This window comes from Microcaecilia unicolor, chromosome 8 (genome assembly GCF_901765095.1).
Source record: "Microcaecilia unicolor chromosome 8, aMicUni1.1, whole genome shotgun sequence".
NCBI lineage: Eukaryota > Metazoa > Chordata > Amphibia > Gymnophiona > Siphonopidae > Microcaecilia > Microcaecilia unicolor.
The window spans coordinates 7,588,460-7,604,276 of NC_044038.1; the positions used below are offsets into that span (position 1 = coordinate 7,588,460).

General features: G+C 48.5%; 1 protein-coding gene across 4 annotated transcripts in view; it reads left to right on the forward strand.

Annotated features, from left to right (window-relative positions):
- GRAP (GRB2 related adaptor protein) overlaps window positions 1-15,817 on the forward strand; it is a 113,665-nt gene that overhangs the window by 34,782 nt on the left and 63,066 nt on the right. For all 4 annotated transcript variants that reach the window (XM_030212646.1, XM_030212648.1, XM_030212649.1 and 1 more), the window contains one exon: window positions 5,924-6,046. In XM_030212646.1, the coding sequence (XP_030068506.1) occupies window positions 5,924-6,046 (123 nt within the window). The remainder of the gene's footprint in view (window positions 1-5,923; window positions 6,047-15,817) is intronic.

Genomic DNA, 15,817 nt, shown 5'->3' on the forward strand with positions numbered 1-15,817 from the left:
GAAAAGTCCCAGCCTGATGCTCAGAGTCACAAACAAGGAGCAGGGAGCAGCAGCAGTCTATTTACTTGGCTGGTGGGGCCAGCATCTCTGCCAGCAAAGTAAAAGAGAATTCAGGAGGGGGCCCAAGCCCACATTTTGGGAGTCAGTTGTTAAAGTAGCCATGGGGAGGCCTACTTTAACAACCGGCTCCCAAAATTCTTAAAAACTTAACAAACGGCTCTCGCGAGCCTGTGAGAGCCCCAGGGGCGTAGCCAGACACCCAAATTTGGGTGGGCCTGGGCCCAAGATGGGTGGGCAGAAGAACTCCGCCTTGTCCCACAAGTGATTTGGTCTCTCCCTCTCTTGCCGGCATCCATATGGTCTCTCAATCATCCGCCCTTCCCTGAATACCTTTTAAATAGCAGATTTTCACCAACAGCGAGCAGCAACTAATACACACTGCTCATGCTGGCCCCACAGCCTTTCCTCTGATGCAACTTCCTGTTTCCGCATAGGCAGGAATACATCAGAGGGAAGGCTGCGGGGCCGGTGCGAACAGTATGTATCAGTCGCTGCTTGCTGCAGGCAAAGATCTGCTATTTAAAAGATATGCAGGAGGGTCAGTTGGGAGTTTTCGGCTGGTGGGGCTTGGGAATCCCTGTCAGCCACATTATAGATGTGTTGCTACTGGGTGGGCCTGAACCCAAAGTGGATGGGCCTGGGCCCACCCAAGCCCACCCTTGGCTACGCCACTGGAGAGCCCGCTCCAGCACACCACTGAAAAGTACAAAAAAACCATCAACAGCAAATTGCTTAATCTCTTAACTAAATATCCCAGTAAATATACCTGGAATACAAAGATATTCAGGTGTACGTGTATGCATTTGAAATTCTCGAAAAAGAATTGCAAATGAGACTGATCATAAAAGACATAAGAGGAAAATTTATTTATTAGGATTTTACAGGGATAACTTAACTGGAATTTAACTCCCAAAGACAAAACATGCTGACGAAAAGAAAGAAATGTCTTTCTTCTAGCTGATGTCTATCTAGATACATCTGGAAAGAGAGAACCCTTCTCATCAAGGAAATTGAGAAGGATATTATCTTAACACCCAAAGGAAGCTTTTAATCTACCAGCATTCCCAGTTTCCCTACCCAGTTGGGTTTGTAGTTTGGATTTCAACTATTTGTCTTTTCCAAATCTAAGCTCATGTTGAGCCATGTTCAGGTACACAAGCTACTGTGCGAATCAGGGGCGTAGCCAGACTTCAACGGTAGGGAGGGTCCAGATCCGAGGTGAGGGGGCACATTTTAGCCCCCCGATGCCGCTGACCCCCCCATTGCCAACACCGACCCCCCCCCCCCCATTGCCGACAATTCCCCCCTGCCTGCCCGCCATTGCCGACACCTCCAACAACTTTGACCCCCCCCCCCCCGCCGATGACCCTCTCGACCCCCCCACCCACCGTCGCTGTCGCCTACCTTTGCTGGCGGGGGACCCCAACCCCCGCCAGCCGAAGTCTTCTTCCTTCGTTTGGTTTCTGACTGAGTCTGACGTCAACGTCAGACTCACAGAAACAGAACGAAACCCTGCAGATCGCAAGGCTTCGTTCTGTTTCTGTGAGTCTGACATCCTGCACATTATACGTGCAGGATGTCAGACTCAGTCAGAAACCAAACAAAGGAAGAAGACTTCGGCTAGCGCCTGGCAAAGGTAGCAGGCGGCGGGTTGGCGGCGGGAGGGGGGGTTGAGAGGGTCACCGACAGGGGGGTCCAGGGTCAAATCTACGGGGGCCCAGGCCCCCGTGGCCCCATACAGGGCCGGTCTTAGCAAGTGCGGGGCCCTATGCAGACCAATTTGATGGGGCCCCACCCTAGCCCTGCCCCCACCTAACTCCGCCCCCACCCTAGCTCCAGGGCCGGCTACCCCTCCCTCTGAGTTCCCAGGCTGCTCCCTCTGAGCTCCAAGGCCCCCAGCTCCAGGGCTTCCCCCTCTAGGGCTCCCAGCTCCAAGGCCCCCCTCCCTCCCGGTCATTTTTTAACACCCCCTCCAAAATCCACTACTAGGTATGCCGAGAATACAAAACACTCTAGGACCTATTGAGCAATTCTACCATACCATAAGCAGTCATTTCTACGAATCACACAAAGAAAAGGAAAGCATCTTAAAACACTACAGTGAGCACTAGAACATCAATTCACCTATTGTAAAATGAAACCTGACAGAATAGTACAGATCGTCGATCCTGCACAGTCAATGCCAACTGAAAGCCATGTCTTTTTCACAAACACAGATACACCCTAATCCACTATAGAATAAGTAGTAATATTTAAACTTTCTATTTAGACAAAAATTAAACTGAACCCCCAAGATGCCAGACTCTGCATACAATTCAACACCACAGAAACAGAAAATGACCCCTAGTACTGTGCAAAATATAAAGACAGCAGATGTAAATTTGAAAAAACTAACAAATACCAATCACCACTTTACAAATTAACAAATAGAAATAAAACAAATACAGAAAATAAAATAATCCCATTTTATTGGACTAATACATTTGGCTTCCAGAGGCCAAAATCTCCTTCCTCAGGTCAATACAGTATAGTACTGTTACAGTATCCTATCCTGACCTGAGGAAGGGGGTTTTCTTCTCTGAAAGTTAAGTCGAAATGTATTAAAATTAGTCCAATAAAAAGATGACCTTATTTACATGTTCTATTTATAAACATTTATTAACACAGCTACAATACTATATCCTAAAGCAAAAAAATAAAAAAATATATTTTATTTACAGTTTGTCGTCTCTGGTTTCTGCTTTCCTCATCTTCTTTTCACTGTCTTCCTTCCATCCAGCATCTGTCATCCAGTGCCTGCCCTCTCTGCTGTCCCCTCCATCCAATGTCTGCCCTCTCTCCCTGCACCTTCCATCCACATCTGCCCTCTATCTCTGCCCCTTCCATGATCCATCCACCATCTGCCCCTGTCTGCCCTCTCTCTCTCCCCCATCCATCCACTGTCTGCCCTTTCTCTCTGCCCCTTTAATCCACAATTTGACCTCCCTCTCCCATCCATCCGGGGTTTGCCCTCCCTCTCGCTACCCCATCCAGGATCTGCCCCTCTCTCCGCCCCTTTTTCAGTCCCCAGTTCCAGCCCCACTATCCCACCAGTCCCCCATTTCAGCCCCAGCCCTTTTCTCCCACCAGTCCCGAGCTTCAGCCCCCCAGCCACTTCTCCCTATCCCGTTTTCAGCCTCCAGTCCCAGTACTAGCCCCCTTATACCACCTACCCTCCTTTTCAGCCCCCAGTTCCAGCCCCCTTCATCCACATGCCTTGTATTAGGGCCCCCTTTTCAGAACCATTCTCCCACATGACCCACGCATGGCCCCCATTTTCCCATATGGCCACTTCTCAGACCCCAGTGCCTGCCCCCTTCTTCCATCCGAGAAGCCCCTCCCCAGTCCCCTTCTCCCATCCAAGAACCCCAGTCCCCTCCCCACCCGTCCCCTTTAACCATCCAAGAACCCCCTCCCCACCCCCTTCTCCCATCCGTGAACCCCCTCCCCACCTCGGTCCCCTTCTCCCATCCAAGAACCCCAGTCCCCTCCCCACCCGTCCCCTTCTCACATCCGAGAACTCCCTCCTCAGTCTCCTTCTCCCATCCAAGAACCCCAGTCCCCTCCCCACCCGTCCCCTTTAACCATCCAAGAACCCCCTCCCCACCCCCTTCTCACATCCGTGAACCCCCTCCCCACCTCGGTCCCCTTCTCCAATCCAAGAACCCCAGTCCCCTCCCTACCCGTCCCCTTTAACCATCCAAGAACCCCCTCCCCACCCCCTTCTCCCATCCATGAACCCCCTCCCCACCTCAGCTTTAGAAATGTTAAGTAGTAGTCTCCTTCCCATTTGAGAACCCCCTCCCCACCCTTCCCCCACCTGAGAACCCCCACCCCAAACACCCTTCTCCCATCTGAGTCCCCCGCCCCCCAACCTACCTACTAGCTTTGTTCTCCGGTCCCCACCACCCTCACTGGCTTTAAAAAATGAATTTGGAAGCGCCAGAGGGACAGGCAGCACCTCGTGTCTGCCCTCCCTGCTACTAAAAATGTCTTCGACGTCATCATTGGGCCTTCTCACATTGAGTCCCGCCCACCCTCGCGGTAATTGGAAGTTACCTCAGAGAAGGGCGGGACTCAATGTGAGAAGGCCCAATGACGACGTCGAAGACATTTTTAGTAGCAGGGAGGGCAGACACGAGGCGCTGCCTGTCCCTCTGGCGCTTCCACACTTTTTTTAAAGGTAGGACAGGGTGGGAGCAGCGGGTGCAGGGCACCCCCCACCCGCTGACAGCCGGGGCAGACCGCCCCCACCACTCCGCCGTCGCGCGCCATCCGAGGGAGGGAGGGAGGACTGGAACTCGGGCGGTCGGGGCGGGGCGACCTTAGGCTCGCCGCGCGGGGCCCCCCTGAGCGCGGGGCCCTATGCGGCCGCCTCGCCTTAAGACCGGCCCTGGCCCCATAGCAGCTACGCCCCTGGTGCGAATACTCCATCTCTGGTCACCCTCCCTCACGCTCTGCATCTATGCCAGGCATGGTTTATTTCTCTCATGGTTGTGGTTGTCACCACCTCTATTGACGCACCCTCCCACCCCCTTCCTGCTGGTAATGAAGGTTTTCCTGACATTTCCTCTCAACTTCCCATAACTCTATCAGGTCCAGCTGTCCCTGAACACCTCTCCGTGGAAGATGATTCCCTCTTGTACTCTCTCAATGTTGGTCGTATCATTTTAATAAGAGTAGAGTGCAGGGGCGTAGCCAGATGGTCAATTTTGGGTGGGCCTGAACCCAAGGTGGGTGGGCATGGAATTTGCCCCCTCCCCGGTCCCCCTCTGGTTTGCTCCTCTCTCCACCCCTCCCTTTCCACAAATGCCAAATATTAAATACTTGAGCTGGCGGGGATCCCCAAACCCTGCCAGCTGAAGATTTCCTCCTCCTCATCGAGCAGCCAGCAGCACTTGCCTCAAACTGATGCCTCTGCCGGTAGGCTGTGCATGCTCAGTGGTTTTGTGTGTGCGAAAACTGAGCATGTGCAGAAGGGCCGATCTCAGTGTCAGCTCAAGGCAAGCGCTGCTGGTTGACATTTGGAAGAGCGCTGGCTGCCCAAGGAGAGAAAATCTTCAGCTAGCGAGGTTTGGGGATCTCCACTAGCCACAGCAAGAGTGTCACAATTTTGGGTGGGCCTGAGTCTAAAGTGGGTGGGTCCCGGCCCACCCAGGCCCACCTGTGGCTACGCCACTGGTAGAGGGTGGCCAATGGACAACTCCAACACAGGAACCAGTGCTTTAAAGTCACTTTATTAGGTGCTAGTATAGCAGGACCCGACATGTTCCGTGTTTCGGCGTAACAAACCGCCTGCTTCAGAGGTCACAATATATTTGAACAGATAAAAAATGTAGCTGTCACAAAAGGTACCGTTCGGAAAATCTAGACAGCTTCATTTTTTTATCTGTTCAAATATATTGTGACCGCTGAAGCAGGCGGTTTGTTAGGCCGAAACACGGAACGTGTTGGGTCCTGCTACACTAGCAGCTAATAAAGTGACTTTAAAGCACTGGTCCCTGTGTTGGAGTTGTCCATTGTCCACCCTCTACTCTTATTTTGATTGGACTCTCATGGTGGAGGTTCTTCATGTTTGTTTGTTTGTTTGTTTGTTTGTTTGTTGTTCTTGGTCATATCATTTTCACAGGGTATAGCAGGAGATAAGAGGCAGAGGGAGAGAAGAGGGAGCAGCACATTCTGAAATGGTTTGTTTAGGGCAGAAGGGGTGAGGGAGAGACGGAGGAGAGCGACTTGGTTTTGCTGTTGTATTTACTGTAACTCTGCTCAGGTTGTACTTTTGTGTCATATTTTCCATATTTTACCCTCTTCCTCTCCCCCTCAGGTGGTACGCAGGCAGAATCTCCAGGCAAATTGCAGAAGAGCTGCTAATGAAAAGGAAACATCCGGGAGCCTTCCTAATCCGAGAAAGTGAGAGCTCACCCGGGGAGTTCTCCATCTCAGTGAAGTAAGACACACAATTAAACGCATGTGGCACTGCTTTCGTTTCCACACTGAGCGCAGTAACCGTAGGAGGAAATAAAACAGAAAATCATAACCACCCTCGCTCTACATATCAGCACAACTGTACAAACATCCAGGCCCTGCACACTCACAAATCCTAGCAATACGGATCTGCTCCCACATGCTGTGGTACAACATCTATGGATAATAATTCTCACATCCTTCTGAGATTCCAGGACCAGCACAGCTGTACTGCATGCCAACACACACATCACACAAAGAGACACTACACTACACTTACACAGCATGCATTGGAACACTACACAACTCTCACACACACCAACACACACATCACTCAAAGACACTACACTATATGTACACAATATGCATAGGAACACTACCCAACCCTCACACACACCAACACACACATCACACAAAGACACTACACTACACTTACACAGCATGCATAGGAACACTACACAACCCTCACACACACATCACACAAAGACACTACACTACACTTACACAGCATGCATAGGAACACTACACAACCCTCACACACACCAACACACACATCACACAAAGACATTACACTATACGTACACAGCATGCATAAGAACACTACACAACCCTCACACACACCAACACACACATCACACAAAGACACTACACTACACTTACACAGCATGCATAGGAACACTACACAACCCTCACACACACCAACACACACATCACACAAAGACACTACACTATATGTACACAGTATGCATAGGAACACTACCCAACCCTCACACACACCAACACACACATCACTCAAAGACACTACACTATACTTACACAGCATGCATAGGAACACTACACAACCCTCACACACACCAACACACACATCACACAAAGACACTACACTATACGTACACAGTATGCATAGGAACACTACCCAACCCTCACACACACCAACACACACATCACTCAAAGACACTACACTATACTTACACAGCATGCATAGGAACACTACACAACCCTCACACACACCAACACACACATCACACAAAGACACTACACTATACGTACACAGCATGCATAAGAACACTACACAACCCTCACACACACCAACACACACATCACACAAAGACACTACACTACACTTACACAGCATGCATAGGAACACTACACAACCCTCACACACACCAACACACACATCACACAAAGACACTACACTATATGTACACAGTATGCATAGGAACACTACCCAACCCTCACACACACCAACACACACATCACTCAAAGACACTACACTATACTTACACAGCATGCATAGGAACACTACACAACCCTCACACACACCAACACACACATCACACAAAGACACTACACTATACGTACACAGTATGCATAGGAACACTACCCAACCCTCACACACACCAACACACACATCACTCAAAGACACTACACTATACTTACACAGCATGCATAGGAACACTACACAACCCTCACACACACCAACACACACATCACACAAAGACACTACACTATACGTACACAGCATGCATAAGAACACTACACAACCCTCACACACACCAACACACACATCACACAAAGACACTACACTACACTTACACAGCATGCATAGGAACACTACACAACCCTCACACACACCAACACACACATCACACAAAGACACTACACTATATGTACACAGTATGCATAGGAACACTACCCAACCCTCACACACACCAACACACACATCACTCAAAGACACTACACTATACATACACAGTATGCATAGGAACACTACCCAACCCTCACACACACCAACACACACATCACTCAAAGACACTACACTATACTTACACAGCATGCATAGGAACACTACACAACCCTCACACACACCAACACACACATCACACAAAGACACTACACTACACTTACACAGCATGCATAGGAACACTACACAACCCTCACACACACCAACACACACATCACACAAAGACATTACACTATACGTACACAGCATGCATAGGAACACTACACAACCCTCACACACACCAACACACACATCACACAAAGACATTACACTATACGTACACAGCATGCATAGGAACACTACCCAACCCTCACACACACCAACACACACATCACTCAAAGACACTACACTATACTTACACAGCATGCATAGGAACACTACACAACCCTCACACACACCAACACACACATCACACAAAGACATTACACTATACGTACACAGCATGCATAGGAACACTACACAACCCTCACACACACCAACACACACATCACACAAAGACATTACACTATACGTACACAGCATGCATAAGAGCACTACACAACCCTCACACACACCAACACACACATCACACAAAGACACTACACTACACTTACACAGCATGCATAGGAACACTACACAACCCTCACACACACCAACACACACATCACACAAAGACATTACACTATACGTACACAGCATGCATAGGAACACTACCCAACCCTCACACACACCAACACACACATCACTCAAAGACACTACACTATACTTACACAGCATGCATAGGAACACTACACAACCCTCACACACACCAACACACACATCACACAAAGAGACACTACACTATCCCCGCCTCCCAACCACCAGCCCCGCCTCCCGATCTTGACTAAGCTCCTGAGGATCCATTCCTTCGGCACAGGATTCCTTTCCCGAAGGAATGGATCCTCAGGAGCTTAGTCAAGATCGGGAGGCGGGGCTGGTGGTTGGGAGGCGGGGATAGTGCTGGGCAGACTTATACGGTCTGTGCCAGAGCCGGTGGTGAGAGGCGGGGCTGGTGGTTGGGAGGTGGGGATAGTGCTGGACAGACTTGTACGGTCTGTGCCAGAGCCGGTGGTTGGGAGGTGGGGCTGGTGGTTGGGAGGCGGGGATAGTGCTGGACAGACTTATACGGTCTGTGCCCTGAAGAGCACAGGTACAAATCAAAGTAGGGTATACACAAAAAGCAGCAAATATGAGTTATCTTGTTGGGCAGACTGGATGGACCGTGCAGGTCTTTTTCTGCCGCCATCTACTATGTTACTATGTTACACTACACTTACACAGCATGCATAGGAACACTACACAACCCTCACACACACCAATACACACATCACACAAAGAGACACTACACTACACTTACACAGCATGCATAGGAACACTACACAACCCTCACACACATCACACAAAGAGACACTACACTACACTTACACAGCATGCATAGGAACACTACACAACCCTCACACACATCACACAAAGACACTACACTACACTTACACAGCAACACTTACACAGCATGCATAGGAACACTACACAACCCTCACACACATCACACAAAGAGACACTACACTACACTTACAGAGCATGCATAGAAACACTACACAACCCTCACACACGCCAACACACACATCACACAAAGAGACACTACACTACACTTACACAGCATGCAAAGGAACACTACACAACCTTCACACACGCCAACACACACATCACACAAAGAGACACTACACTACACTTACACAGCATGCATAGAAACACTATACAACCCTCACACTTGCCAACACACACATATCACGCAGACACCACTCCAGAACCAAACACAGCAGATGAAGGAAAGATACAGACGCCCTCTCCACCTTGGTAGTATCACATGTTGAATTAATTTCCCCATAATAAGTTCCTGGAACATGGCTGAGCTAACCAACTGATATGGTGTGCACAAAGCGTTCCACTGTTATGATTAAGTGCATTTGATGATTGATTTATTTGTCTGTCTGTGCATCTGCATGCCAGCATTCCCTCTAAGGTACACGGGAGTCCATGGCCTCCATTTCTACCATTGGGGGAGGTGCAGCCATCTCGCAGTTCCTATTATGTGGGGGTAGGAAGGACACTTGGAAATCCTCTATAATTTGCCAGTTCCATGCAATTAATATCACAAGATTGCTGCAACCCTCCCCCCCCCCCAGATGGTAGGAATGTGGGTGGTGAATTTTTGCTGCATGCATGTCGTAGTATCCTAACTACTGTACCTCATATGCCTGAAAATTGGTGTAGTGGTTGTTCACTGAAAGTTGTAAGGAAGAACTTGGTTGGAAGAAGGCTGTGCCAGTTATGAGATCACCCCTATGCTACACAATATGGAAATGCTTCCAACATATGCTAAAGCTACAGAAACAGTGTGTGATTCTTTCCATTTACTGTTTTAAATGCACGAGCATTACCTCAATATAATGCTTTTTTTTTACTTGCATAACTAAGAAGTAGCAATGGAATTTGTAGGTATCCAGTGACATAAGTCTCACTTATAGAGTCCCTGAAGTGTAGAGGGGGCCCAGAGAAGGAGGGAATGCACTTATGATTGTTCCTGTACCTTCTGAGGTGGATTCTTCACCCCCTCCTCCCCACCCCCCCACACACCTATTTGGGGGCTTTCTGATATTTTGCTTGAGGACCTTAATTTAAACTTCAATCACTGCTGTTATCCCTCTGGTCTTGTAGTCCCGGAGCAGGGAAACAAGGACCTCCCCCACCCCCCACAACACTGGATCATCTAGATCAGGGAGCATCTTCTCCTCTGGTAGCCCATGACTGATGCAAACTGGGACTCTGCTATGATTGTAGGAATGGAAGGTGTTTAGGTGGATTCACTTTAGGCAGATATAGTAATTCTCATGGCTGGTGCCCCCCTGCAGACTATGTTGGCGCCCCCCCCCCCCCCCCCCCCAGCATCTCCTTTCTCTCTTCTCCCACCCTGCCCATGTCCAGCGATTCTCCTTCGCCCCCATCCCCCTCCCATTTATGGCCACCTGCCCGCCCTCTTCTCCCCCCAACATCCCCCTTTTTTTTTCTTGCCAACCTGCGTGGTTTTTTAATTTACCTCCGTCCCAGCGGCCACGTCATTTCAAAGCCCTGCCTGTCTCTAGGCTTCCCTCCCTTCATGAGTTCGTTCCCCCAGAGTCCCGCCCTTGAGGAAATGACATCAGAAGGCGGGACTCTGCGGAATGAACTCACAAAGGGAGGGAAGGCTAGAGATGGGCAGGGCTTTCAAATGACGCGGCTGCTGGGATGGAGGTAAATTAAAGATTTAAACCCCCAAGGGCGGCGCGGTATGGCGCCGCAGCGGCGCCCTTGAAGGCAAGCGCCCCCCTGTGGTGCTTACCCCGCTTACTGGGTTTGACCGGCCCTGGTAATTCTGGACTCTGGAAATTGCGTCTATTCCCAGGCCTGTTACACTCTCACCTTATTCCAGGGCCCAATTTCACTTTCCTAACAGAAAGAAGTAAGAGAAAAATCTGAGCAGTGGGAAAGTTCATCAGGCTGGGATAGAGAGAAAGACCACTGAAGCTAAGGCTGGATTGCCCACAGTCTGTTCCTGGAAAGCCCCAAACTACAGGAGGGAGAGAGAGAAAGAAAGATAGATATGGGATGGAGCTCAGTTCTGGCTGTCTCCTTCTCGCTCCCTCCCTGGGGCTAGGAGAAGCATGGAAGACCAGGCCTTAGTTTGGGGAACCCCCCTGTGCAAAAGAATCACTGTTACTCGCCTGAACTATTCCCCTCTCTTTCTCTTTTCTAATGATTTTTGCCACAGTCCCAAATTGGAGGGGTAACTATGATAATTAGACTCTTTGTAATTCGTGAGACCTCTTATTGCTAAAATGAGAGACAGTCATGGGGAAGCCGCTGCTTGCCCTGGGCTTGGTAGCAAGGGATGTTGCTACTATTTGGGTTTCTGCCAGGTACTCGTGACCAGGGTTGGCCACTTTTGGAAACAGAACACTGGGCTAGATGGACCATTGGTCTGTCCCAGTATGGCTGTTCTTATGAAGAACAATCCAACGGTCTGGTTCTTGAGTTGCTGAGACCATACGAGTTCTCCTCAAAAGCAGAGGTATACAGTAGCTACAGCTTCGGGTAACGCTTCCATCAGTCCAGTGAAAGACTTTGCCTCCCCACCCCCCCCACCCCCCCACCCCATCTCCCAAAAATGTGTGACTACTGCACGCTCTCCACTGGTCTGTCAGATACCCCATTTTCGTCAGATGGGGACATCATTGTACCTTTTCTTTAAAGCAATCCCAGAAACGGGCAGCTAAAAAACAGAATGAGTTTTATTTGAAACTGAATCCAAGGGATTTTTGCAAATCAAAGAACAAGATCTTGTTATTTACATACCACAGAGCTTTTCAGTGGTAAATCTGCAGCTGTAGTGAATAATTCTCACGTTACATTGACTACCTGCAGGTCAGAAAAGGTCATTTTCAGTGAAATTCACCTTATTTATAATATAATGAATATAATTAAAATGGAATGCTTAAGCCAGCATGATTATACAATAGACTTAATAAAACTTCCAGCATACGTTTCATACGTTCTTGTCTTGTTTTCATGCATCGAAAAATCCTGCTGCCTCCGATGCAGTGTGTGAGTCCAGCGATATAAAGCATGTTTTTACGGGGTGTTCGGTGAAGGCTTGGGCTACAGTTGAAGCCTCTGGGCATTACTTCATCTCTTTTCTTCTTCAAAGTATGTGCAGAGTGTGGGAGGATTGAACCTCCCTTAAGCCTGTTGCCAGCACAGAGCTCCTGTTCTCATGTGATACCTTGTCAGAATGTGGGCCAGAAACTGTCTTTATTCATGGGAAATTTGAGAGCAAGACTGCAAAGTGCCAGCTCGGGGAATAACACACTTCAAGAGCCTGCTGCAAAGGGAGAGGCCTGCACTCTGCAGCCAGGGCCGGCCTAAAGCAGGGGCAACAGGGGCATCCGCACAGGGCCCCCGTGCTCCACTGAGACAGCTTTGCACCTGGCAGATGGCCAAAAGTTAAGACGCCTGATATCTGAAAGGGTTTAACTGGGCAGGAGAAAGTACAAAGACCAAGGGACACAATGAAAGTACATGGAAATACTTTTAAAACAAATAGGAGGAACTATTTTTTTTTCTCTCAAAGAATAGTTAAGCTCTGGAACTCGTTGCCAGAAGATATGGTAACAGCGGTTAGCGTATCTGGGTTTAAAAAAAGGTTTGGAGAAGTTCCTGGAGGAAAACGTCCATAGATATGGGGAAGCCACTGCTTGCCCTGGGATTGGTATCAAGGAATGTTGCTACTAACTGGGTTTCTGCCAGGTACTTGTGACCTGCATTGACTAATGCTGGAAGCAGGATACCGGGCTAGATGGACCATTGGTCAGACCCATTATAGCTATTCTAGTACATAAGTACATAAGTACATAAGCACTGCCACGCTGGAAAAAGACCAAAGGTCCATCAAGCCCAGCACTCTGTCTCCGACAGCGGCCAATCCAGGCCCCAAGAACCTGGCAAAAACCCCAAATTTAATAATGATCAATGGACTTTTACTTCAGGAATCTGTCAAGACCCCCTTTAAACTCAGCAAGGCCAGCTGCCGTCACTACCTTCTCCGGCAATGAGTTCCAGAGTCTAACTACGCACTGAGTAAAGAAAAGCTTTCTCCGATTTGTTTTAAACCTACCACATTCTAATTTCATCTTGTGTCCCCTGGTTCTATTGTTGTTAGAAAGTGAAAACAAACGCTTCACATCTGTCCGCTCTACCCCGCTCATTATTTTGTAGACCTCTATCATATCACCCCTCAGCCGCCTTTTCTCCAGGCTAAAGAGTCCTAGCCGTCTTAACCTCTCCTCATCCCTTTTATCATTTTCGTCGCCCTTCTCTGCACCTTCTCCAATTCCTTTATATCTTTTTTGAGATGAGGCGACCAGAACTGAACACAATACTCCAGGTACGGTCGCACCATGGAGCGATATAACGTCATTATAACACACTCGTGTTTGTTTTCCATCCCTTTTCTAATAATACTCAACATTCTGTTCGCCTTCTTAGCCGCCGCAGCACATTGAGCTGAAGATTTCAATGTCCTATCCACGATGACTCCCAGATTCCTTTCTTGGTCTGTAACTCCTAAAGCGGTACCTTGCATAACATAGCTGTAATTCGGGTTCCTCCTTCCCACATGCATCACTTTGCATTTGTCAACGTTGAACTTCATCTGCCATTTGGACGGCCAATCACCCAGTCTCATGAGGTCTTCTTGCAATCTTTCACACTCCTCCTGCGACAAGACGACCCTGGATAACTATGAGGCATATTTTCAAAGCACTTTGGGAGGCTAAGTTCCATAGGTTTCTATGGAACTTTGGGAGGCTAAGTGCTTTGAAAATGAGCCTCTATGTGTCATCTGCGAATTTAATTATTCTTAAGTTCATATGTTGTTCGGTTTCATGCTTCTCGGAAGGACAGATCCATTTTATTGTCTTTTTGGTCTAGGGTACCCCAAGCTTGTTAAATCACTAAAATTACAATAGTAATTGATGATTAAAGAATTCTGTTCAAATAAATAAATAAATCCCCGACACCTCCTCATTTGAAATCTTAAGTCCCGAACCGAGGGGCCATCAAACTGGTCCATGCAGGGTCCCTGCCCTGTCTGCAGCCTTCCTGTGTCCCATTAAAAGCATATGTTCATCTGCTTCAGAAAAGCACGGTCCCACTTTCAGGGGCCCGTTTGCTTTCTATGTAGACAGACCGAATTAGACCCCGCTGATGCAGAAGGCCTCAGATAGTTCTTCCGATGTGCAGTTGCTAACGAGAACCAAATAGACGGCCCTGCTGAGGAGATGTTCACCCACAACCAGGGCAGGCGTCACCATGGTGCTCTCTTCACATCACACACAACCTTCTCCATAAGTCAACACTTAACAAGTTATCCGATAAAATAGTGGGATTTATAATGGCCGCAGCATTCTATTACTTACATATGCAAAATAGTTACAGTTTCATGCAATTGCATTCAAGTGTGCTGCTTACAATATCCAGGGCTTTTTTTGAGGGGGTACTTGGGGGTACTGAGTACCGGCACCTTTTCCATTGTCTGCTGAAATTGACCCGTGGGCCCCAAGTTTTAATGAAAACGCTCAGGTTCTACATAGCAATTCTGCCTTGCCATAGGTTCTGTGACTGGTTGCAGGGGGCCTGGCTATTGTGGGGTGGGTCCCTCAGTGATCAACCCAACCCTGAAGGGTGGCCTGGCATTTGAGTACCGGCACTTTTTTTGCTAGAAAAAATGCACTGACAATATCAATCAAATTACTACTACTACTTACTACTTAACATTTCTAGAGTGCTACTAGGGTTACGCAGCGCTGTACAAATTAACAATTAAGGACGGTCCCTGCTCGGAAGAGCTTACAATCTAATGGACGAAATGTCAAGTTGGGGTAGATAAGTTTCCTGAGAAGTGGTGTAGTGATTAGGAGCCGAAGGTGACATTGAAGAGGTGGGCTTTGAGCATTGATTTGAAGATGGGTAGGGAGGGGGCACGGCGTATGGGCTCAGGGAGTGTGTTCCAGGCATGGGGTGAGGCGAGATAGAAGGGTTGGAGGTGGTGGAGAAGGGTACTGAAAGGAGGGATTTGTCTTGAGAGCGGAGGTTACGGGTAGGGACGTAAGGGGAGATGAGGGTAGAGAGGTACGGAGGGGCCGCAGATCGAGTGCATTTGTAGGTGAGTAAGAGAAGCTTGAACTGTATGCGGTATCTGATTGGGAGCCTTTTGCAGACTTACATGAACCGCATTTCCTGCGCCACCTGTGGCATGTACCTTAGACAAACCGAGGCGCTGCCATCACATCCTTGATAGGGGTCAGCCGTAAAAGCACATTCCCCTTCTTCAATGTTGACTCTTTCTTGATTCCTTCAGCC